The following is a 27,409-nucleotide window of genomic DNA, read 5'->3' on the forward strand; positions in this document are numbered from 1 at the left end:
CGAATTTACTCGTGCCCCTTAAATTCGTCAAATACGGTAGAATTTAGCCGCAATCGTTTTTAGTTGGTCCAAAATACCTTGACTTTTTTTGTAGTGAATTCCTCGTAATTAAAGGAAGGTTTAAATGGATAGCCCTGTCAAGGCCATACTTGTGATCGCCATAAATTTTTCTCACACGAGGAAAAAAAATGAAATTTTGTGCAAATGTGTGCAATCAAAGAGCCATTATAACTAGAATTAGTTAATTGCATATTTGCTGTGAGGGTTTACGAAATGGGATTTCCGTGACTTGCATACGAATTTTAAACGAGCAAGAGTTTTGTTCATTGTAAAAGTATTCCACTGCTAATATCTTCGGGCAGAGGCTCAATGATTTAAAAAACACATTTATGAAGCTATCATTTTCTGTTTTATTTTATTTTTTAAAAAAAAATTGTGGAACCACTCCCTTATACTTTTGTGAATAAAGTTAAAAAAAACTATTCAGTAAACACTAAGAGGGTGTATTCATTTCAGATTTTAAAGTATTGATAATAATTCATCGATTTTGGAAGATTTTTGTTGATTTAAATTGTTCGTTGATTTTGACGGAGCTGATGGAAAAATCTTGCAGAGTTTTGCCGATTTTGTAAAGTTTTTCACAAATTCTTCAAAATCTCTTGTATTTTAAAGAAATTTCAAAAGATTAAAAATGAACTAGCAAATCCATTAAAATTCACAACTTTTTCAAATAAAATCCACGAATTCTTAAATACCATCAGATTTTAATGTACTTTTAAAAATCCAAATTGAATACCGCCATATTTCAGTAGACTTTTTAAAATCTAAATTAAATATACCCAGATTTTAAAAGACTTTTTATAATCTATATTGAATACCATCATATTTCAAAGAAAAAATCCAAATTGAATATATCTTGATTTTAAGAATCCAAAAAAATTCTTTAAAATCTCAATTGAATACACTCGGAGAAAAATCAAACAAGCAGTCTGATTTGATGATTGAGAAATACAATGAGTTGAAACAGCTACTATCTTGAAGCACGTTCTGCAAAAACTATATGGTTGTCTTGTTCTACGCTTTATTTGGAAATGGATGTTAAAAAATGGAAAGTTTGAGGCATATTTTATATATGTTCTTGATATGATTTCCGGAAGCTAACACTTGGAGGTTGTTCCTTGACATGAGGACTTAAACTTTTATATTTGGATCTAAGACATTTTCTTAGTGGAATCCATGAATATATTGTGACAAAGTTGCTTGTTTGAAATGGGTTATGGATATTTTGTCCCACATTGATATTGTAAAAGAAAGATATTGAGTTTATATAACATCTTGTGTTAGTATTGTTTACAACTGCTAGCATAAGTGGAATGCTTGTGTGGCCTAGTACTAGTGGGAACTCTTATATTTTTCTTTTCTATTACAAGTTTTATTATTTATATTGATTATTTAATTATTAATATAAAATATATTGAGTAAGGATTATTTTAATCATACTCTGAATATATTTTGTAATATTAATATTAATTAATCAGGATATAATATAAATAATAAGGAAAACCCATTTTGTTTACTTTTTCTGTTTTGTTACTTGGTGTACCACATCTAGTAAAATAGAAGAAGAGTAACTTGAGATGCCTATATATTGAGAGGTACACTTGAGATAAATATGACACAAGTCATGGTGCCTACCTCGCAAACATATATGAGTTGCATAGGTTTTATGGGCAAACTGAGGTGCGAGTCGCCGTTGATCTGTTGTTGTTTTATCCTGGAAGCAATATTGCTGCATTCCATCACAGCTTAAGTGGGGGGCAATAATCTCTTCAAGAATAGTCAAGTCCTCTTGAAGGGTTTGGCGACTCAGCTGTTGTGTTCTTCTTCTTATCAGAATTTGGAAAGCGATAAGAGATAAGTTTTCTTTACTTTATTTGTCAATTATAGTCTTTATAGTTTGTTATTGCCTTCGTGTTTTATTTCGTTAGTTGGTTATTTGGTTTTTTGCCTTGTTCTTGTTATTGTATATATATATAATTGCCCATTGTTGTTGTGTAGTTAGAATTATACCCAACAATCTTGAAGAGATTATAGTTATATTTAGTTAATTAGCAAGATGCTTAACGAAACTGGTGATGTTCCTAAAACTGTTGAGACTGGTTCTGGTTCTGGTGGTACTACTACCATTGACTGGACCACGTATCGTTTTCCCCATCCAATTAATTTATCGGGTATGCCTGATAAATTCGGTGGTGGAGTTTCTTTTTCTCGTTGGCTAAAAAAATGAAGCTCTGGTTAACGGTTAAGGTTCTATGGTTAGTGGTACAGTATGATCCTCCTGTGTTGGATCAAGAGAAAGCTGAATCTATTAAGGCTTATGCTTTATGGGCCGAGAAGGATGGGGTGGCTAGGGCAGCCATTTTGGTAGCCTTGGAGAACACCTTGTTCAATGTTTATTCATTAGATGCCTATACTGCTAAAGTCTTAATGGATAAGCTGGACCAAACCCATAATACTGATTCTTAAGGTCTTGAGAAGTATTATGTGGCTAGGTTTCTTAATTTCAAGTTGGTGGATGGGAAATCCATGACTGAACAGGTTCATGAGTTTGAGATGTTGGTTCATGCTTTAGGTAAGTCCGATATGTTCTTGCCTGAGAAGTTTCGAGTGATGTCTGTGATTGAAAAGGTCCCTAAGTCTTGGGAAGATTTTGCTCTCTCACTGAAAAGACAGAAATGAGAGATCATATGGACTAACTTGATGTTGGACATCTCTGTACAGGAGCAGCACAAGTCCAAACAGGGACATGTGTTGCCTGTGGAACATTGGAGCTCGAAGGTGAATGTAGTGACTGTAGGACAGAAAAGAAAGGTAGTCACTAAGAAGGCTAACACTAAACCTGACAAGAACAAGGCTAAGAAACCAAAGGCGAACAAACCATGTTGGACTTGTGGACAGGTTGGTCATTGGAGCAAGGATTGTCCAAGTAAGAAATCTAAGAAAGTTGGACTGGTAGCTCAAGCAAATATTGTGCTTGGACTTGGAACCACGAGTGGGGCAGTAGCTAACATGGTCATTGGTGAGGTTGTTGCCTCTGGAACCGATGACAGGTATGTTACTTACAACCCTGTACTACTTTCCACTTATCTATCAAATAAGTGGTTGATTGATACTAGAGCTAATGTACATATTTGTGCTGATATTAGCTTCTTTGTATATTATCAACAGAGTCATGGAGTGACAGTGACCATGGGGAATGTGTGTGCTGCACAAGTGCTTGGAATTGGAAACGTGGACCTGAAGTTTGCTTCTGGGAAGATTCTATCTCTGACTAGAGTGCATCATGTTCCCTCTATTCATAGAAATATTATAAGTGGAATTTGTTTGGTTAAGAACGACTTTGAACTTTCTTTAAAATGTAATAAGGTAGTTATTACTCATGCTGGTACATTCTTTGGCAAGGGTTACTTGTCTAATGGTTTGTTTTTAATAAATGTTGAACCCGTTTTGGGAGATTTTATTAATGATAGTGTTGCACCTTCTGTTAATTGTGTAGAATCATCTGATTTGTGGCACTTACGACTTGGTCATTTAAATTTTGGTGCTCTAAAGAATATGATGAATTTAGAGTTGATTCCAAAGTACGCCATTGATAAGAAATCTAAGTGTCAAGTGTGTGTAACTTCTAAACACACAAGGAAACCTTTTCATAATGTTATTAGGGATTCAGACTTGTTAGATTTAGTGCACTCAGACATATGTGAATTTGGTGGTGTGTTGACTAAGGATCACTGTAGATATTTCATTAACTTTATAGATGATTGTAGTAGATATTGTTATGTTTATTTGCTTAAACATAAGGATGAAGCACTAGATAAATTCATTATGTATAAAAATGAAGCTGAAACACAAACTGGCAAAGTACTTAAACGTTTGAGGTCTGATAGAGGTGGTGAGTATACGAGTACCTTGTTTAATGAATTTTGCGCAATCAATGGTATAGTTCATGAGGTTACTCCACCATACACACCTGAGCCTAATGGGGTGGCAGAATGAAAGAACAAAACTTTTAAAGACATGATTAACAGTATGCTAATTAATTCTGGGTTGTCTAAGTACATGTGGGGAAAGGCTCTGAATACGGCTTGCCATATTCTGAATAGAGTCCCTCTGAAACTTATGGACAAGACACCATATGAATTATGGAGAAAGCGTAGGAAAAGTTTGAGTTATCTTCATGTGTGGGGGTGCCTTGCTAAGGTGCTTGTCCCTGAACACAAGAGAAAGAAATTTGGTCCGAAAACTGTTGATTGTATCTTTCCGGGCTATCTTGAAACCACAACTGCTATGAGATTTTTAGTATTAAAATCTGACATAGATGGTATTGTGGCAATTACGATAGTTGAGTTTCATGATGCAAATTTCTTTGAGGAAGTATTCCCTATGAAGACTGGTATCCTTTGGGTAGTTCTGAGGATGATCCCACTCACACATCGAGTTCTATTCCTGATCATGTGGAAAAGATGACAAATGTGGGGGTGGATCCTAGTAGTAGCTCTACTCCTAACGAAGTAGAGGAACCTAGAAGGAGTAAGCGTGCAAAGGTAGTCAAGGACTTTGGAAGTGACTTTATCACTTACAATGTCGAGGATGGGCCTTTAACTTTCCGTCAAGCCATGAATTCTTCAGAGTCGAGGCATTGGAAAGGCGCTGTAAAGAGTGAAATTGACTTAATTGTTTCAAAAGGAACATGGGAGTTAGTTGATCTCCCTCCTGGGTGTTCTACTATTGGATGTAAATGGATCTTCAAGACGAAGCTAAACCCTGATGGCTCAATAGATAAGTACAAGGCTAGGCTAGTTGCTAAGGGTTTTAGGCAAATGGAAGGCATTGATTATTTTGATACATATTCTCCAGTTGCCCGAATGACAACAATCAGAATGCTTATTGCATTGGCTTCTGTACATGGTCTTATCATCCATTAAATGGATGTAAAGACAACTTTTCTTCATGGTGACCTTGAAGAAGAGATTTATATGGATCGGCCTGAGGGATTTGTTGCTTCTGGTAATGAGAGGAAAGTATGTAGACTAGTCAAGTCCATCTATGGCCTTAAATAAACACCTATAGACTGGCATAAAAAGTTTGATGAAATTGTTTTAGACTTCGAGTTTTTAGTTAATGAAAGTGACAAGTGTGTCTACTATTAGGTTAGAGGTAATGATTGTGTGATCGTATGCTTGTATGTATATGATATCTTGTTGTTTGGAACCAATATTGAGATTATTTAACGAGACAAAGAGGTTCTTGAAGAGGCACTTTGAGATGAAGGATATGGGTGAGGCTAATGTGATTCTTGGGATCAAGTTGACTCAGTCAACTGATGGAATAACTTTGTCACAGTCTCATTATATAGAGAAATCTATACTTGAGAGGTACGGTTATTCAAATTGTAGAATCGATAGTACACCATATGATTCAAAAATTGCCTTAGTCAAGAATAGTTCAGGAGTTCCTGTGTCTCAGTTAAGGTATTCTCAGATTATTGGGAGTTTGCAATATCTTGCTAATGTGACTAGGCCAGATATTTCTTATTCTCTGTCTAAGTTGGCCAGATATACAAGCTATCCAAACAAGACTCATTGGGAGGCACTGGATATAATTCTTAGATATCTGAAGGGAAATATTTCCCTTGGCTTGCATTACCGGAGATTCCGGGGTACTCGAGGGGTACAACGATGCAAGTTTGATAGCTAAGAAATCTGGTTCCAATGGAGTGACTGGATATGTGTTTACCCTTGTGGGTGGAGCAGTGTCCTGGAAGTCTTCTAGACAGACTTTGATTACTCGTTCTACTTTTGAGGCTGAGTTGTGTGCACTTGATACCACGGGGAAGGAGGCTGAATGGTTACATGGACTCATGAGTATGTTACCTGTAGTAAGCAAGCCGCTTCCTGCCATTTCTGTTCATTGTGATAGTCGTACAACTATAAACAAAGTCAGAAGTGTAAAATATAATGCTAAAACAAAGAGACACATCCAAGTTAGACTAAAGTCTATAAGGGGTCTTGTGTCTGATAGGATTATTGCTATAGAGTTCATAGGAACTCAGGATAATATAGCTGATCCGCTGACTAAAGGGCTTAAGCATGTTGTAGTCCTTAAGTCGAGGTTGGGGATGGGACTGATAACCCATCATAATTCATTAACAGAGAGAACCCGATACACCTGAGAGGAGATCCCTCGAAGTGTATTCAATGTGGTAATAACAAGTTGTAAGGATGAATTGGTAGTACCTCTACCATATACATTTAGATACTTATGTATCTGAGTCTATTCCATATAAACCTTAAGAGGTACTTGAACTGCTAATTAGAAATAGTTATTTGAACTCTGAATGTGGTCAAGTCGTTTGACGAGATGATGGCTGTACATCTCTGGAGATGCCCAGCTAAGCGAATGTAATTGTGTGGTCACAATTAGAGAAAATGGTTATTCCTCGAAATATTCGATGAACAGGATCGAGACATGACCATTAACGTCTCAAAGCCGTAGATTGGCACCATAGCCTTTGACTTGTCGTCGTCTAGGAGTGTGGTTACACCCAACGGATAAAGATTCAAGGTGAAACATTCCATCTGTATTCGGTAGCCATCGAAGTAGAGGACTTAGGAGGGTTCAAACCCGGAAGGGTACCGACTCTGAAAAATATGTCATGTATAAAATCTAATATGCAATTTAATTATGGATTTGTGGGGGATTGTTATAAAATAAAAAGTTTGACGCATATTTTATATATGTTCTTGATATGATTTCCGGAAGCTAACATTTGGAGGTTGTTCCTTGACATGAGGACTTAAACTTTCATATTTGGTTCTAAGACATTTTCTTAGTGTAATCCATGAATATATTGCGACAAAGTTACTTGTTTGAAATGGGTTATGGGAATTTTGTCCCACATTGATATTGTAAAAGAAAGATATTGAGTTTATATAGTATCTTATGTTAGTGTTGTTTACAACTACTAGCATAAGTGGAATGCTTGTGTGGCCTAGTGCTAGTGGGAACTCCTATATTTTTCTTTTCTATTACAAATTTTTTATTTATATTGATTATTTAATTATTAATATAAAATATATTGAGTAAGGATTATTTTAATCATACTCTGAATATATTTTATAATATTAATATTAATTAATCAGGATATAATATAAATAATAAGGAAAACCCATTTTGTTTACTTTTTCTGTTTTGTTACTTGGTGTACCACATCGAATAAAATAGAAGAAGAGTAACTTGAGATGCCTATATATTGAGAGGTACACATAAGATAAATATGACACAAGTCTTGGTCCCTACCTTGCAAACATATATGAGTTGCTTAGGTTTTATGGGCAAACTGAGGTGCGAGTCGCCGTTGATCATTGTTGGTTATGTGGCCAGATTGATCTGTTGCTGTTTTATCCTGGAAGCGATATTGCTGCATTTCATCACAACTTAAGTGGAGGCAATAATCTCTTAAAAAACAGTCAAGTCCTCTTGTTTTGCTTTGTTTTTGTTATTGTATATATATAATTGTCCATTGTTGCTTTGTAGTTAAAATTATATCCAACAATGGAAACTCCTGCATCTTTGATTTTAAATTTGCCCCCTTTGGTGTTAATTGGAATAAACTTTAGGACTCTTGATATAACGTAAGCGTCATGTACAATACATCAAGAAACGTAAAAGACATCGAACAATTGAAACTAGCAACCCATATGCTCAATCAGTCAATCTTCATTCCTCTTAACCTGACGATCATAAACCATCTTTATCATTAAAACAATGACGAACACAAAGAAAAAGGACCCGATGATGCTAACAGTAATGGCGAGGGCTAGCGAGTGAGATAACACCACAAACGTTCCTGTAATAAAAGTCAACATCATTGCCATCACAGAAACAATGTTGAGCCCAGTTGATGCAGCGTTGAGTTTTGAAACTTGATGGGGATCGTCATACATGGATTCAAGGAAGTAAAGAAATAGAGAACATGTTGATAATAGCAGAGCTATTGCATCGGATACCATAAATGCATTGAATGCTGTCTTTTTGGAAAGAACCACCAATCCTTGATCTATTTCTCCACTTTGACGGAGACCTCCGGGCATCGTAAACCCTACGGTGAAAGTTACTGTAGTTATGAGTGCGGTAACTACTATCTGGGTGCTGGTCCTCTTTTTGTACCTTTCTAGATCTATTTTCATCCGTCCATGCTTCTCATCTCTAAGCTTCTTCTTAGCAATCTCAAATTGCACATCTTTTGCCTCCCTTCTACTTGGGAGCACTACGCTTTCCAAGTAGTTTGATTTCCTTTTATTACTTGTAGGCCAAAACTTCCAGTATTCATCAGTCTGGATATTCTCCAATGCAATTTTAATTTGTACCTACAAATGGGCATAGAAACAATGATACCATTTAATAATTAAGTGATCCAAAATTTAACACAATAAAAAGGTATCCTAAATCAGTAAAAGTCAAGTTGTAAATTAATCTTTAAGTACCCTAGAAGTCCGTTAGACTTGGTAATTAAGAAGATTAGGTTTCAGAAAATCAGTAATGAGGAAATTTTTTAGATTCCTTGCATACCTGATCACCAACGATTTCGTCTGCCACATAGAAATAGTCAAGGGGAGTCTCGTCTTTGTTGTTTCTTATCATCGTATCTAGTCCCTTGTATTTGATGAATTCTGGAACGAAACAACCACGCATAATAAGCAGATGAAGAGGTGTATCGCCATTTTTATCCTGGTCATTCAAAATTCGTTTCTTATGTTTTTCTGAACAACATTTTAAAATGCCTTGGATCATCTCTTTTTTACTTTGTGAGGCCGCCAAATGAAGTATATTTTGATCGTCAGTATTAACAAGGGTATATGCAGAAGACCAAGTTGGCCATAACTCCATAAGTCGTATTACTGTAAAAGTATATCCTTCTTTAGCTGCTACATGAAAAGGAGTTGATAAGTCCTTGTGTTTGTACACAAACGGGTGTCCAACATCTATTTGTGCTTCTATGATAGCATCGAGTATTGAATCAAATTGGTGATATGCGGCATGATGAAGTACTGTCCAGCCATCCATGTCAGTAAAGGTTACAAGTTTCTTGTTACCTTCTAACAAACGTATCACTGATACTGTAAAAGATTGTTTAAGTCATGGAAAAATTATCAAAATAGTACGATTCAAGAGAAGGTCTGTATACTAAAGAAAAAAAATACCATCTCCGAGTTTAAATTCAAAATTTTAATTTCATACCTCTGTGGCGCCTTCTAATAGCAACAATTAAATCAATCACACCTTTATGATCAACTGAAATTTCAGCTTCATAAGTTTCTTTTAGTAATTTGAGAATATCCTCGTACTTCCTATCGATGGCTGTGTAGATTAAATGCATAAAATCATTATTTTTACTTCCCCAACGACCATGTTGATAAGCTGGATCTTCTAGTAAAATTTGTGCAACCACTTGTACATAATTTCTGTACACAGCCAGTTTCAAGATGGTGCTGCCCGACTGGTTAGTTGTACGAAATAAAGCTTCAAAACTTGATCCCTCAGGACTACAACGCTTGGCTGCATTTATCATCATCCTAATCACATTATCTTCTTCTTCTTCCTCTGCAGATGTTAATAAAACAGGACTAAATATGCTAAACTGGAAGATAAGGCAACTAGGATCCACATGAAGTGAAAAGATCCAGTTATTATTTATGTATTAGATGAAAGAAGTTCAAAGGCATGTATGTTGAATTGTGACATACATATACCTTGGTGGATGTTCACAATAGCTGCATGCAAAGCAGTCGTACTACCACCAGGACCATCTAAAGACAGAGCTGTGCAAGTCCTACACATCTCCTTTATTATAACTTTGTACCCTTTTTCCGCTGCTATGTAGATTGGAGTTTTGCCTTCATTGTTTTGAACATGCAGGCTATCGTTTGGATCGGCCTCTATTAAAAGCTTAACAATTGCCACGTTACCATTAAGCACTGCTAAGTGTAAGGCAGTATTTCCCATTTGATCAGTAGCTTGCCCAATAAAACTTAGAAAACAATTAGTTTGATTATTTGCTGAAGAAGAAGGCAAATTACGTCTGGCTGCATCAATAAGGACCTCAACCACTTGAGGATGTCCATAATCTGCTGCAAGGTGAAGGGCAGTTCGTTTTAAACCATCCCGCTTGACCAAAAGGTTTTTTTTGGGGAACTCCCTCAATATAAATCGTACACGTTCTGTATCTCCTCTCATGGATTCTACATGAAGGATAGTTTTTCCCTCGTCGTTCAGTATATCTGCTTCCATCTCCAATGCAGCTTTGGCACTAGCATCCCCAGCCATGGCATCGGGAAACCAATGGGCAACTGTATGTGTTCTTTTATACCTTTCTAAATCTTGTTTCATCCGTTCCTGCTCTTCAGCCGCCAATAATTTTGCATATTTATTAAATTCCACATCTTTTGCCTTTCTTTTACTTGGCAGTACTAAACTTTCCAACATATCTTGATTAGACTGTACATCTCCAAGCGCAATTTTGATTATTGCCTGCACAAAGACAGCCAATCTATATATCATATTATATCCACTAATTAAAATTAGCATCAACTTAGTTTGGAAAAAACGTTTGTTACTCAGTGTGATATGTCCAGTATTATAGTTGATTTAAAATTTTTTATTTTATTTTCATTGTTAGGTGAAAAAAATTGGTCTTTATAAATTTGTTGACAGAAAAACAGGGTTTTATGTACCTGATCGCCAACAATATTGTCTTGAAAATACAGCATGTCTTGCGGAGACCAATTTTTCTTGTTTTTTACCCTTGTATCAAGTCCCTTGTGTCTGATAAGTTCCTGAATAAAACATCCATTAGAGATAAGTAGATGGAGAGGTGTATTGCCATTGGAATCTTGTTGGCTTAAAAGCTTGTCCTTGTACTGTTCTGGACAATATTTCAAAATGCCATGTATCATCTCTTTTTTGTTCTCAACCGCGGCTAAGTGTAATATGTTCTGACCATCTTTGTTAATACATGTGTATGCAGAAGACGAAACTGGCCATAACTGCACAAGTCGTGTCAATGTAGAAGTATATCCACATTTGAATGCTACATGTAATGGTGTTGAAACCATATCCCCATAGACGAATTGATGGCCAACATTGTTTTGTGCGTCTATTATGACATCCAATATGGAATCAAATTCGTGATATGCTGCATAGTGAAGCGGTGTCCACCCTTGGTCGTCCGCAAAGTTTACAAGCTGATTATTTCCTTGCAAGAGACCAAGTATCCCCGCTGAAAATACAAAATTTTATTATACAACTTATCAGCTAGGTAATATGTGAGATGCACGGAAACCAAACAAGTTGAATAAACAAATCTTATATAATTATATAGTTGCACTAAATCTACGACTGTATTCCACCAAAACCGTGTGTTTCCCTTAATAATATACATAGATTACAACCCAAAAAAATTATTATACTTTAGGAATTGAATGAAATTCATATATAAATTATAAGGCAAAAGAAGACTTGTACCTAGATCAACCTCATCTAGCAAACTTTTTCACATGTAACTTGATTCTATGTTTGTTTTTTCTTCTTGTTAAGCGTGTGTGGAAAAATGGCTTGCATATATAGATTATATACCTCTGTCACGCCTTTTAATAGCAAGAATCAAATTGAGAACGCCTTTATGATCAGGGTTAATTCCAGCTTCGTAAGCTTGAGAGAGTAATTTGACAATATCCTTGCTATACTCCATATCAATGGCTTTGTAGATTAAACCCATAAGAGTATGTTTATTACTGCCACGACCATGTTCATAGGCTGGATCTTCTAATAAAATTAGTTCAACCGCATCCATATTATTTCTCTCCGTGGCCAGTGCGTCCAGACTCATCAGTTTTATTAAAAAATGCTCCAAGACTTTCATGTGGTTCGTCCTCTGTATTAGCCCAACGTTTGGCTGCATCAATGATCATCCTAATCACACTTCTACCTTCTTCCTTCTCTGCAAGTCAAGTGCAATTATTGATTATACACTTGCTACATTCAACTGTATTATGAACTCATCTTTCAATGGCAATGTTTTTAGATAATTTTTAGAAATATGGTTGCGAAAGCCAATCTATGGTATAGTCACAATAGAATAATAAATATTTTCTACCGAGATGACTTTTTTACCATGGTTTCACTATCTGATGTATATTGTACATAGCATTTGGCTGTACATAAAATAGAGTGTGATCTTTGATTCTTGATTCTAGATGGTCAATCATGGATTAAACACATTTAGCAATGTGATCTTTGTATAGAGGAGGTGGACTATGTTAAATCTGAAGAACATATATGCACCGTTGGGACTAGTTCACTTCTGATGAAAACTTTGCAAGCAAAAGATAAAAAAAAAAAAAAAAGACGAGCAAAAACAAGAAATGGAAAATGAGTACCAAGGCTTGTTGAGATTATTACATAAACGTATATACTACATACCTTTGTGAGCATAATTCAGAATAGCAGCATGCAAAGCAGTGCTACCACCAGGACCGTCCAAAGATGGAGCCGTGCAAGTTGAGCAGATAATCTTTACTATATCATAGTACCCTTTTTCCACAGCTGTGTAGGTAGGACTTTTGCCTTCATTGTTTAATGTATGTCTGTCAGTCGGATCGGCCTCAACTAACATCTTCACACTACGCGTTTCACCTTTCATGACTGCGTGTGATAAGGCAGTGGCCGAATCTGTATTAATTTGCCTAATAAAAGCTTGAAAAGAACTTACTAACTTATGCGGATCATTCTTAGCAGGAAAAGAATTAACATCATTATCTTGAAAAACTTCTCTGGCTGCATCAATGAGGACCTCAACGGCTTCAGGATGTCGATGATAGGCTGCAAAGTGAAGTGCAGTTTGATTTATACCATCCAGCTTGACCAGAAGATTTTTGTGTGCAAACTCTCTCAGAACGAATCGCAAATGCTCTGTATTTCCATAATCGGATTCCCTGTGAAGGATGGTTTGTCCCCATTGGTTGAGTCTGTTTGCTTCCTTCTCCACCACAGCTATGGCATTAACATCTCCGCCAATGGCAGCCGCATATGAAGCATCTAGAATACCCATAATTGTTGATTTCTACCACCCAGGCTCCTATCTCTTAATATACTCAAGAAAGCCAGTTTATAACCGACAACAAAATATCAACTTCATATAGCAAAACTTTAATATTAAAACATTAACAGGAAGTAAAATGTGCTGTCCACTACAATGGGCATGGCCACCACTTTTTTCCAAACCCCACCGATGCAGTTGTTTTAAGAAGTAGATGGCCAAGTTACTTTGGGGGTTCCAAGGCAGGAAATTGTGCTCCCACCGGAGTTGCTCTAAAGGACCGACAAGTTTTGGAAAAAGAATAATACTCTTTATGTTCCAATTTATCTGATTTATTAGATTTTTGTGATAAAATTTACTCAACCTTGAAAAAATTGGAACAAAGGCAAATAAACTGGGAGTAATATAATGGATGCTTCGTTGCTGGGACTATACATAGTTGTTTGTCTTCCTGATACAAGACACTTGAACAACGGAGTAGGGTCATCTTCATTCAGCAACACAACTTTTTTCACTTTTTTTCTGCAGAAAAAGTCTTTGTCTATATTTTTAATGATTGATGCGGGTGCTTCTTTGGATTACTAATGGCTATGGATAATTGGTTCTATAAGAAAAAGTAAAGCGGGATAGTTGAACTAATTAATGAGCTTTTAAATTCAAATTCTTTTAGATTGCTAATGGCGATGGATAACTGGTTCTATCAGAAAAATAAAGTGTGATAGTTGAACTAATTAATGAGCTTTTAAATTTAAATTCTTGTTGTTTTGTACTAGTCTGCAAAGATTTGTATTTACTAGTAATCTTGCTTTGCACAAGCGAATCTCTTACAATATATAAAATTATATAAATAATAATTTTATTATAAATTTAAAAATTTGAAAATTGAAAATGTTTGAAATATTAAAAGAGTAGAGAAACTATTATAAACTTTAAAATTTGTTTGTTAAAATTTGTATACCTGAAAATATACTAATTCGTAATTGTACTATATTTTGTAAGTTGTAAAAGACTCTACTTAAATTTAGAATAAGCGAAAGTAAAAAAATCGATGTTATTTTTCTTTTTAAAAAAATTAAACTTATCAAGTGATACTAATAAATATTTAAACTATTATAAATAGAATGCTTGAAAAAATTATAAATTTAAAATAAAACATTTTATTTGCAGTGTAATCACTAAAGTGTGACCATAGGTCCTATTTATACTTAGAGCATCTCCAACGCTTTTCACCTGTTAGGTACGTATAATATAATTTTAGATAATCAAAAACAAGCCGACCTTGATTGTCCACCCATCATCTATAATACTCCACGTCATCTCCTGCCTATATTAACCCTAATATAGCCTAAATTTTATTATTTATAATTTTTTATAACATGTTTAATATTTAAATATATAATATTATAATATGAAAATGATGTATATATCATCATCAAAATAATGTATATATCTTCATAATTATTATATGTATAGATGTATATATGTATTTCTATTTATAAAAAAATGTTATGTAATATTAAGTGTGATAAATAATTTATTGTTAACTAAATTTATAAAAATTCTAATATATTAATATATGTTCTAGTCATATATTTTATTTTATATGTAAGTAATTTTCATAATAATTACTCATTTTTATTTTATAATGTTTACTTTAAAATATTGATATAAATATAAAAATGTTATAATATTATAATAAATATCTTTTTATTCAATATATTATTTTATTTCCACTAATATAAAATATAATTAATTAAACTCCTTTTCAAAAAAAAAGAAATAATTAAACTTTTTTATTTATATATTTAAAATTAATAAAAAGAATAATATTATGAATATAGCTAATGGTTATAGCTAATGCCACTGGAGTAAAAATGCTTACATGTTCAATAAAATTTTGACTAACCATGTTTTAGCTAACAATTTTAGATATTATCCTTGGAGATGCTCTTACACTTTTTTTATTGTAATCATTGATGTCATTTAGTGTAACCATAGACAAAATGAGACATATACGGTTACACCATAACTGATATTACCATTGGTCTTAAAAAATATGTAACCAATAAACGAAATTTTAGGCGGGTCACTCAAGACATCAGGGGGGAAATGAAAATTAAAACTAAAACCTAAAACTAAAACCCAAAAAAAAAAACTCCGCCTCTCTTCATTTCTTCTTAACTTTCTACCTCTCTTCATATCTCTCTCTCATTTGTACCAATATCTTCACTACAATTGGGTGTCCGAGTTCTTCGATATCTGGTGTCTTCCCTCAGGAGCCTTGGTTCAATCGATTCACACCAACGGATTTGAGACTTCACCGTAAAAGAATTCAATTGGGTCTTCTTCTTTTTACATTCGTGGTTCTCAGTTGATCCACACACATCGATTTGGGGCTTCACCGAGTCTTCTTGTTTTATAGTCAGGTATTCTTCTTCTGCAATCAGGTTTCCCAATTATATTTTAGCTAAGGGTGTTTTTCAGTTAGGTTTTTTCAATTGGGGCTTTGATGGGCTTTATGTGTTTTTTTGTTTTCATATGTTTATATGCGTTTTTATGTATCATAGGTAAATGTTGAATTCACAGATGATACATAAATAAAGGTGTACTAGCAGTTAGAAGGGAGCAAGTTCATGTACCTTGAAATTAACCTAAACGACTGATGACTATGTTGCTATTAAGTTAACTTTTCTCTTTCAAGAATTTAATTATTTATTTTGGAAGTGATTGTATTTTATTTGGGTATCCGTCTTGTTGGATAAAATTGTCATCCCTGAAATCGGGATGTAGGAGAGTTAGAATGGTCATTTAAAGCATTTAAGCTATAACTGTGTAAATTCCACTACACAAATAATCATAGTTTTATCAGGCTGAACTCATGTCATATACAATAATGTTACTTAATCTCAAGTTAGTGTTACCAAAAATGTGTGAGTAGAGAGAGAGCGAGGAAGGGAGAGTCTCACAATCTTTATAGCATTATTAATAAACTAACTATACTTACTAGATTACGTAATTAAATGACCAGGTTCTCTAGTTATTTTGAATATTAGAAAGGTTTGTAGTAGAACAAATGTATACTTATTATCTGGGAATAATTAGAATGGCTTTACTTTTCTTTCTCCTTGTTTTTTTAACTGCATTAATCTTTCCTCTCTCTTTTTTCCTGTCCATTTTGGGCCGTGGAAAGAATCTGCACGAATTTGTTTCTAGAAAAATTCTTCTTTGTGTTGATGTGGGACGGTTAAATGATCTATTAATCTTGTTCAAGTTTCCTTCAATCTCTCGAATTTTCGATAGTAAGTAGTAATAGATTTCTATCGTACCTATCTACAGGTTATGCGCTAGCATAACAAGAAAAGCTTATTATAAAAAGCTTATTAGGTTTGATAGTTGTTAGAGTTATACTCAACTATTTTTTGGCACTAAGCAACCACTAGATATATATCACGGATACATTCTGGTTATTAAGCAACCACTAGGTAACGAATTATGCTTTGTCAAGACTATGTCTGGTCCGTCTGGAATATGACGAGAACGTATGCAACCTGATTGATATACTAAAGTTGATCACATTTATAGTTTCTGAAAGTTATCTAATCTAGTGATAACAAAATCTAGTTTAGAGGACCTAATGGAGAATATATTGAACCATTTGGTGCTCAAATATTAGAGAAGTATGGTATTTCAGCATACCCCTTCATCCGCTTCAGTGCTATCAATTTAGAGATTGAAAAAGTGAAAAAAGTGAAGCCGAAGATGTTATGGGATCTGAATGACATCTTTATACAATAAAATGGGTCACAGGTGAGTTTTCTTGTATGTTTCAATCAATCTCTTATTTCTTTTCTTTTTTGCTTCTTATTTCTCTTTAAAAACCTGTATTTTGTTACCACGGCTAAAAGTGAATTATAAAAAATATGAGCATCCATCCTGTTCAACACTACATATACATAGATAAAAAAAAATAAAATGGGATCCAATGACTCCCCTAGACTCCTCTGCATCCGGCCCGGGGGGGAGCCGTGTTTTGATTCCTCAGATAGCACGAGAAGCTTTGCTACAACTGCTATTTATTTCAGTTTGCTACATTTACTTTTATAAAAAGAGTTAATTAATTGATATGTTTCTATATATATATATATATATATATAGAGAGAGAGAGAGAGAGAGAGAGAGTCAAGATCTATGGAGATCACATTTTTGTTATATATTTTCTGATCCTTAAGTTTTTCCATGTTTGACCAGATATGTGAATCCTTAACTTCATGCCCTTGCCATCTATTGACATAACAATAGAGGTGAGTTTGTCGCCCTTTCTAGTCTTAATATTTGGCCTGCAGATGATTTGAGATAATTAAAAGTTTTAATCTTAGTTGTCCTGACAGGCTATACGAGAAGGAGCTGATGCGGTCATCGCAGTTGGAGGAGATGGAACTCTTCACGAGGTCCACTTTGCTTATATTGTGAATAGAAAGTTACTTCTTTACCTTTTGAAATGATCTTGTATAGATTCTATTGATAACCAAATAAGGTAGCACCGACAAAATAAGAATTAAAAAAATGACATTACATGTTTTGTTGTCGTTTCTGTCTTATCTCTGTGAGTTGCTTAAACGTATGCATGAACTTTTGTCCTCCATATACTTGATCTATTAAGTCTTTTTTGGCAGTAGTATAAACTTCTGCATTTGTAGCATACAAGTGGCAAGACTTTAAATTTGTAGAATACAACTAATAAGCTATAGAAAGGAATGAAATATTCACATCAACTTCCAACTGTAAAAAAAATAGATTTTTAGATATATTTGATAATGTCATGTCTAATATGATTTGTGTTTAGTTTTCAGATCTTACTTAAACAGGACAAATCAGTACTTAACTGGAAATCAGCACTTATACTGAAGTCAGAACTTAATTTATCAGAACTTAAGGTTCAGGAGATATTTATCAGGAGATAATATCAGGACTTAAAGGAAACTTTCAGATAAGGAAGGCGGCTGATTGAAAGGAAAGAAGATCAAGAGAAACGTAAGATTAGATATGCATGAAGAAGGAATTCTATGAAGAATGGAATACTTGGAAGAAAAGATATCTGATTGATATATTTTTGGAAGCAGAATTATATTCCATATCAATTAGCGATTATCTTGTAACTGTGTAGTATATAAACACAGACATAGGGTTTACACTATAAGTGTTATCATTATCTAGAATAATATTCATTATAACTCTAGCAGCTCTCGTGATATTTTGTTCATCACTGAGAGAGGACAGTTCCACATTATAACAGAGTTTAATAAAGTTTATTTTCTGTTACATGTGTTCTTTGAATTCGATTTGATTGTGCTATACACTGTATTCAACCCCCCTTCTACAGTGTGTGTGACCTAACATAGATATTCTGCTATAATTAAGAAGGATTATCATGTCAAAGTGGTGTGCAAGATCATATGATGTTCTTGTGTCTTTTAGTAGTAACCGGTATCCTTTCCCTTACGAATCTCAAATTGTATCATATATGCTTCTTATAATACAAGCAGTCAAATTGTTAGTAGTGTAAATTGTAAAGTTCTTGGATAGAGCATTTCCGGAACTTTTTTTTAGGGATCGTGCTGACATATCCTCTTTTGGGCTTTTTTCCAACAGTTGCATCAAGTTTTATTTTTCATTATTATAAAAACAGTCTTAAATATTTAATTTCTATTGTCAGGTTATTAATGGTTTCTTTTAGGGCGGAAAACCTGTTTCTTGTCAAGACCCACAAGTTTCCCATACAACTGCACTTGGTGTAAGACTGGCAGCTCTAGCACCAATTTGATATCCGTGCTCTTTCATTTTCCCCAGTTTAATCCTTGATATCTGCTATCCATATTTCGCAGTTGATTCCATTAGGGATTAGTTCTGACTTTGCGAGGACTGTCTACTTAATGAGGGGTCATAAAGGATAAAGATCTCAGTTTGACATTGGAGTTATTAGCGGAGAAGATGGTGAATCTCATTATTTTAATGATGTTGCTGACATTCATTTGTAAGAACATTTTTGAAGAAGATCATTGTCAAAGTTAATAAAAACACATAATAAATTGATGTATATAATTTTCTGTTGAATATTTCAGGACTGCGAAAGCAGGTTATTATGCATCCTGTTAGGCCTCAATGATATTATAGAAGGGGGTTGAATATAGTATCTACAATCAATTCGATTATAAACACAAGTATGTAACAAAAAACAAGTTTATTCAATATATCAAACTCTGTTACAGTAGGTTTAATCTACTCTCTCAGTGATGTATGATATCACTAAGAGCTGCTAGGGTTATAATGAATAATATTCTCGTGAATGATAACACATATAGTGTAAACCCTAATCTATGTTTATATACTACACAATTACAAGATATCTCCTAATTGATATGATATGTTATGTTTCCTAAAATACATCAATCAGATATTATCTATTATAGTCCTTTAGCTGTACAACTCTCCTATCATATCTTCTTTTGTTTAATTCAGATCCTCTCCTGTAAATCAGCCGCTTTTCATCCCTGAAGTGTATCCGCACTTAAGTTCTGATGTAAGTCCTGATGGCTTAAGTTCTGATAACTTCCTATCTTCAGTAAGTTCTGATTTCCAGTTAAGTTCTGATAATAAGTTCTGAAACTAAAAAAATCAGATTAGACATGACATCACAAATACATATAACACATCCAAGTACAAAAGATTGGGGAACTTATGTTATGTCATTGGTGCTTTGCAAGCCTTTTTTGGGCATCATGACCAGGATCTTAAGATTAAGGTCATGTGTTCTACAATTTTATTCATTTAGCATTACAGATTTTCCGTACTCATTCAAATTGAACTCACATTAGCTTCTTTATGTCAATGAAGGAGAGTGGGAAGTATATTCTCAAGTTACAGCTTTGTGTATTGGAAATGCTAAATTCTTTGGCGGTGGAATGAAGATCACTCCTAATGCTGACCCTAGAAGTGGAAATTTTGAGGTAAACTGTGTGTATTTATCATCTCAAATAGTTTTGTTTATATTCTTTATTATATGTATGACAAGTGTTGGCCCTGTCAATTTAATTTTTTAGCCAACTGTTTTTAAAGGTTGTGACTCTTCGTGACTTCAAATGGTATCACTTCATTCGTTATCTACACAGGTTGTATAATGGTACACATTTATCAATAAAAAATGTGTCTTCAATATGGTATTTTTTCCTCCACTTGAACTTTGTATGTTTCTAATTTTATAAGGAGTATATAATATTCTTTTTTATTTCTATTTATACATTTTTCTGCTTTCTAGATTAGGAATGTATTGATCAAGTTGTCTTGACCATGTTCACATCAAGTTAAAGATTATAATTTTAATTATTTGAAACTAACATTTACTTTAAGTTTTGATAAGAAGAAACAAACCGAACTTCCAATGGACTGTAATCGTCTGAATTTATAGAATAAGTAACGGTGTAGGTCTAATCCTTTGTCTTCTTTAGAAAAGATACCAATACATGAGGACATATTCATGTGGTGATCAGTTATTAGTAACAAGCGACAATTTTTTTAGGATTTTATTAGCATAAGTTTTTTTATTTTATTTTTAAATCACATACTAAATGCATAAATATATTAGCTAACATAAATATACATCTTTATTGGGTTTTTTAGCATGTAATATGAAAAATGTAATTTAGTAGTAGTAAAATGTGAACATTTTGTTAAGATTTAATATTTTTTTAAATCACATATTAAAGCAGAAACATACAAGCTAACAAATAAACATCTTTACTGGTCTTTTTAGTATGTTTCTCAAGCTAGTCTCTGATAGATTAAGTAACTACGAGTAATACAGGAGTGGAAGGACCGAAGGAGATCCAGTTATATGTTTTTTTTATGAACGATGACTTACTGACTATCTCTTCTTGTTTGTTTAGCATTTACCCAAGGTTTAGAAAATTATGGCTGAACTTTTAATTATATGTACAACATCTCACTCAAAATTATATATTATATATTATCTCGAAAATTATATATAAATTTACTTGTGTATTTGGAGGTATAATAACCATTGTGTATTAATCTGTTAATTTGACTTAGGCCAGCATGGAGAGTGAAAGACGAAAAAAAATCGCACATTACATCAGACGTAAGATGCTACATCATTCGAATAAAACTCCCTGTGATGTGGAATATCCTTTTGATATAATTAAATAGGATCTTTCACATGACCAGGGTCTATAAGTTTGATCCGAATGAAGTAGCATTTTACATCTAATGTATTGTTAGATTTTTTTCCCAAATGCTCTAGGAAGATCAACCAAGGAAGTTTGACAAAAGGAGGTGCTGCTCTGACCACCGTTATGGGCTCCAAATGCCCTGGATGCAGCTGTGCAAACTTGTGGAGCTCCTGAGAGCAGTCGAAGACTACGCAACCGGAATACTTTATACAGTTGAACTCTATTTTGGTTTGATATTGTAAATCATGATCTTGATGTGCTCTATTAGTTTTAGTTTCCAGTACTTGTTTTGGTATGGTTGATGGTTGGTAGGCTTGGAACTTGTTGGTGGTTGGTGGTACTTGAATTGGTTGTTTTGGTTGTTGGATTATTTTTGTTGATGAATGTTTGGTAAACTTTGAAATGGGGAAGTTCTATTTTCAAATATTATCTTGCCTTTTTTTTTCTCATAATGTGTTGGTAAAGAGTCCTATAAAGTGTAGCTATTGATATAAATTGTTCATATTCTCTGTTGGTGAATACCAAAAAACTTGTAGGTATAGATTTAAAAGTGTAGGTAAAAGCTTAAAAGGTCCACATAAAAGTGTAACTATAGATAACAAGCCGTAGCCATTGATAACTTTGTTTTTCAAAATTTAGTGTTACAATAGCTAATATGGTGTTACCATAGCCTTATATTTACACCAAATATGATGTAACAAAATACCATAATTGTGTTATCATAGATCTATAGTTACACCAAATTTAATGTTACCAAAACAATAAAAGTGTAGGCATATATGTCCTATGATTACACTTTTTTCTGTGTTACCAAAAATTGAAAAAGTGTTACCATAGACCCCTATGGTAGCAATGATATTAGTTATGATCCTATTTTTCGAAAAAGTGTGACCATAGCCATTTTCTTCACTTTCAGCAACGCTTTTTGACCTTTATTCACACTTTTTTGGTGTTACAATAGGCTGTTTATGGTGTAGTGATAGTACTCACATTTTTTCAAATACAAATATTAATATTTATCTTTATCAAGAAAATGAAAAAAAAATAGAAATGAATTCCTTTCCTTAAAAATGGTGTTTATTCAAAGAATTTGAACAAAAAATTTTAAGTTCCAGTCATTTCTACTATTACGTCACTATCTAAAATCTAAAAGAACACTCCTTTCTATTCAAGTATATAGAAATATATTTAAGTATAGAGAAAGAGCGTATGAGAGCTCACTACCTTAATGTCAAATTTTAATATTATTTTTATTTTTAAGATTTAAGCTTATAACATATTTTTATTAATTCCCATTTTAAATATTATTAAATTATAAAATTTTATTTCTTAATATTGGACATATGATTTTCAAAATTATTGGGTTGAGATAGAATGTTTACCAAAAGATAAAAAAAATCTAAAAATCAAATGTTTTAGAGAATTTTTGAAACATACATTATTAGATATCATTATTTTTGGTATTATTTATTTTAAAACAAACAATAATATGGATAAAAAGTCTACCAAAATAGAAAAAAATATAGATTAAAACATTGAGTAACAATGAAAACAATAGAAAGGATAATAAAGACTGAGACAGAAAATGAATAAAAGGAAATGAAAGCCTAAATAAAACAGAAAAATAAATTGAAATGCAAAGAAATTGAAAAATAGTACAATACAGTTTGTCGGTTGATCTTAGGAAAATATGATTTTATACTTGAAGCATCTTTCAGGCTACCCATCCTCTCAAGTACATAACCCCTTAGTACTAAATCCACAGAAGTGTAGAGCCACTCAAAATCATAGAAAATAGAAAATAATATGATACCAACTTTTCATAGTATGGAAGTAAAACCAAACCCCATGACATTAAAATTAAATACTGCATGAGCATGACAGCAAATCTACACGACCATGCCATTATAACTCTCCAATGAACCACCTGACCAAGCTGGGCATCTTCATCATCAATGCGATCTTTAAAAATAGTATCACGGATTTCCAATACCTTAGCAGAATTTTCACCTTCAATTACTTCGCCATATTACCATGACCTTGGAACCCATGTGCAAAAACTTCCGCACCATTTTCCAGTATTTTAATATGTGTTCCTTCCTCCTATTAGTTCATTAAATTCTTGGGAGTGTGTGTGGAAAAATCCATGTCCTCCAGACTCCATTATTATTCTTAGAAATAATTTTTTCTTTTTGTACTATGCTCTAAACCAACTAACGGGGATCACATTCTGCCTTGAATCCCAGTAGCATTTGACCCATCTAATTCATATCATCACCTCTTATGACATGCATATCGGGGCAAATTGAAGAAGCTTTACTTTAGTAACTGTACGTAGCACCTAAATCCTATGACTACTCCAATTCTTTCAACAGTAAGCCCAAAAGCATCCACATTATTCTACTCTGCGAAATGTGATCACGTGATGTATAAAAAATAATCATAAATAGGTTAAGGTAATCAACATAGAAAAATTAGTATCTGACAACCAAATAGAGGTGTGTTAATATTTATTTTTAGCATGCTAACATACTCCCAAAGAATTAGATGGCCTTTGCAAGAGGTCTAAAACTTTCTTCAGCTTCCGAGCTCTCAAAAAGTAGATGCATAGTGGTGTGATATTTAGTCCGCATCATCATAATACAGAAGCAGAGAAACAGAGTCAAGGCTCTGTAATTCACTCATGATAAATGTATTATATTTATGAAATGAATTCTTGCAAGACACTTATACTTAATAAGTACTCGTAATACATAACTGATTTTCGTAAGGAGTTTCGCACACTCAACGTGATCAGATTACAACCATCTATCAGGGCCATAAGTTGTCTTGGAACCTGAATTTTCATTACATTCCTGTTAGGTCACATACACTGTAGAAGGGGGTTGAATACAGTGTATATCACAATTAAATCGAATTCTAATAACACAAGTAACAGAAAACAGACTTTTTTCAAAGCAATAAACTCTGTTACAATATGGAACTGTCCTCTCTCAGTGATGAACAAATATCACGAGAGCTGCTAGGGTTACAATGAATAATATTCTCAATAATGATAACACTTATAGTGTAAACCCTATGTCTGAGTTTATATACTACACAGTTACAAGATTATCGCTAATTGATATAGAATATAATTCTGCTTCCTAAAATATATTAATCAGATATCTTTTCTTCCAAGTATTCCATTCTTCATAGAATTCCTTCTTCATGCATACATAATCTTACATTTGTCTTTATCTTCTTTCCTTTCAATCAGCCGCCATCCTTATCTGAAAGTTTCCTTTAAGCCCTGATATTATCTCCTGATAAATATCTCCTAAACCTTAAGTACTGATAACTTAAGTTCTGACTTCAGTATAAGTGCTGATTTCAGTCAAGTACTGATTTGTCCTGTTTAAGTAAGATCTGAAAACTAAACATAAATCATATTAGTCATGACATTATCAAATATATCTAACAATCTCCCCCAACTTGTAAATTAGCATAATATACAAGTTTAACAGATATTTGGTGATATCAAAAACATTAAGTACAAATGCATGAGAATTTGACTAGATAACTACAACTTACAGTCCTTAAAGCTTTACCAACTTTAACTTCTGATAACAACTTCAGTCCGTATACATATAAGAATTTGAGCAGTTGTAGATCTTGACTTGGCTTCACTTTCTGATCTCTCTGATGTCAGGAGTTGTTCTGAGATAGTTCTTTAACAAATATCTCTCAGCATATCTGAGTTCATCAATCATCCTCCTTTTAGCATCTTTGAGTTCTGCAGTATCTTCACCAGTTTGGAAGATAGCAGCCCTGAGATCATTTATTCTAGCTTTCCTTATGTCCTGATCCAGTCTGATCAAATATGCCTTGTCAGACTCAAGATTGAATTCTACAGCCTTATAACCCAGAAAGGTAGTTATAATCTTAGCAGAGTTAGGCTTCATCTCAATAATATCACCCTTGTGATCTCTGTACTTTGGAAGATATGTGCTGTAAGACTTTACAGAATAAAGCCTTTTCTGTCTCTGAATTTGAGTCTTCAAATAGTTTGCAGCACTTTCTGTTATTCTGTCATTCACTTGAAGTAAGAATAATACATGTTCCAGTTCTTCAAAATACTTCAGTGGAATAGCATTTTCCCTTATATGGTAAACCCTACCATCTGTCATGAAATATAACAAGATGTGTTATTTCAAGTAAGTATGGTAAACCATTTATACAGATTCTAGTTGATTCAATCTTTCAGGAGTTGCTCCAACACCTGGTTCACTTAAGAAAGTTGGATCATTGGTTGTGTTCTATACTCTTCTTTCATCAGCACTACCCAATCCAGATTTATCTCTTGCTTCCTTTCCAGTAACCACTCTTGCTTCAAAACCACTTGCTGCAGTCTTCAAAGGTTGAGTCTGTTTGGCTTTAGTGAAACCTGGTACGAGTAACCTTGAGGATTTAACATGAGCAATGTCAGAGGTTTCCTTTGATTTATCTTTTGATATCAAGTCAACTTGAGCTATGTCAGAGGTTGCTTGCTTCATTGTTATATCAGAACTAACTATATCTTGACTCTAAACAACTTGAGCCATGTCAGAGGTTGTCTTAGAAATCTTTCTTGAAGTCAGAGTTAGATTAGCATCTTCAACAGAAATTTCTTCATCCATAGTAGGCACATAAACCTTTATAGGTTCACCAACTTTTTCTTTGCCCTTAGACCTTGGATCTATCTGCAATTGTGATTTAGCCTTGGTTGTCTCAAGATTTGTCCTTTCTTTTATCACAATGCCTTTGGCCTTAGGAAGTTTCTTTTTACCAACAGAAGCTTCAGATTTAGAATTGACTTTTTCTGACTTAAGTCTAGCTTCTTCTTCCATTAGACTCTCAAAGTCCATTCCTGGATTTTCTTTCAGAAATAACTGTCTTGAAATTTCTTCATCAAGATCCAAAAGTTCATCAGAACTTATCCTTTTACCAGTATCAGAGGTTATTCTTCTCCCAGTATCAGAACTTGTTCTATGACTTGTAGTTCCAGCTCTTCTTGATGAGAGACTTCTACCTTGACCATGACCTCCACCCATTCCGGAGTTTCCGTGGTCATCTTTTTCATCATCCTTCCCCTTCAGTGTCTTAACAGTTTTGCATTTGGACTTAATTTCTTTCTCCCCTTTTTTGGCATAAGCAGGTAAAAGAAGAGAGACAAGCAATTCCACTGAGGATTGGATTTCATCGAGTTGAGATTGTTGAGAAGCTTGATTTTCAAAATTTCATCAATCTGAGATTGTTGCTTCTCCTGGGTTTTCTCAATGTAAGCAACTCTGTCAAAGGTAGGTTGAAAAAACTTTTCTTTTCAATTTTCTTAGTCAATTCTTGCTTGAGTAATTCTTCCTGAATTTTATGCACCTCGGCATGAGTTGTTGAATGTAGACCTTGAAGATGTCTAGTACTCAATGCAGTAACTCGTAGCTGTGTCTTGAAATCATCATTAATTAGCATCTCATTAGCTTTTGCCAAGTGCTCAGAAAGAATTTTCTCAGATGGAACAAAGGTGACTGTGTTCCACTCCTTAGTCCACTCCTGTCCTCTAGGAGTTTCACTTTAAGGTACTGGTGCTTCCCCTGTAACAAACTTCCTGACTATCTCACTTGTGTGAACAGTTTGTTGAGGTGCATGTCCTGATGGACCAGCTGTATTAGCATCTTCTTTTAGAGCAGCATCACCAGTATCATCAGCATTTACAGCATCAGAACTTACAGAGTCAACATCCTCTGATAAAAGAACAGTATGAGAGGCTATTGAGGCTTCAACATCATCCTCTAAGTACTGATCTGCTTCCAAGTTCTGATCAACAGCCATATTCTGATGCTCACCAATAATCTGATCATCAATGTCTAGATGCAGAGAAGGTGTTGTAGACAATTATGGAGTTTCATTAGCATCAGTAATTGGTGTTGTTGATGGATTAATTGGAGCTGTTGGAGCTTCTAAATAGAGAACCTCAGGCACAATTAGGTTGTGA

At 33.9% G+C, this 27,409-nt stretch overlaps 1 protein-coding gene and 1 pseudogene across 1 annotated transcript; one reads left to right on the forward strand and one right to left on the reverse strand.

The window, feature by feature from the left end:
• Positions 1 to 7,652: 7,652 nt before the first annotated feature.
• Positions 7,653 to 13,546, reverse strand: LOC141695129 (uncharacterized). The gene is made up of 7 exons (XM_074499384.1): positions 12,541 to 13,546; positions 11,695 to 12,058; positions 10,794 to 11,338; positions 9,813 to 10,590; positions 9,301 to 9,663; positions 8,632 to 9,179; positions 7,653 to 8,429 (listed from the first exon to the last, which is right to left on the reverse strand). Exons 2-7 carry the CDS (start codon positions 12,017 to 12,019, stop codon positions 7,773 to 7,775), a joined length of 3,216 nt encoding a protein of 1,071 aa, XP_074355485.1. The 5' UTR covers positions 12,020 to 12,058; positions 12,541 to 13,546; the 3' UTR covers positions 7,653 to 7,772.
• Positions 13,547 to 17,386: 3,840 nt separating this feature from the next.
• Positions 17,387 to 21,573, forward strand: LOC141695857 (sphingoid long-chain bases kinase 2, mitochondrial-like; annotated as a pseudogene).
• Positions 21,574 to 27,409: the final 5,836 nt, after the last annotated feature.

This window comes from Apium graveolens, chromosome 11, assembly GCF_009905375.1.
Source record: "Apium graveolens cultivar Ventura chromosome 11, ASM990537v1, whole genome shotgun sequence".
Classification (NCBI taxonomy): domain Eukaryota; kingdom Viridiplantae; phylum Streptophyta; class Magnoliopsida; order Apiales; family Apiaceae; genus Apium; species Apium graveolens.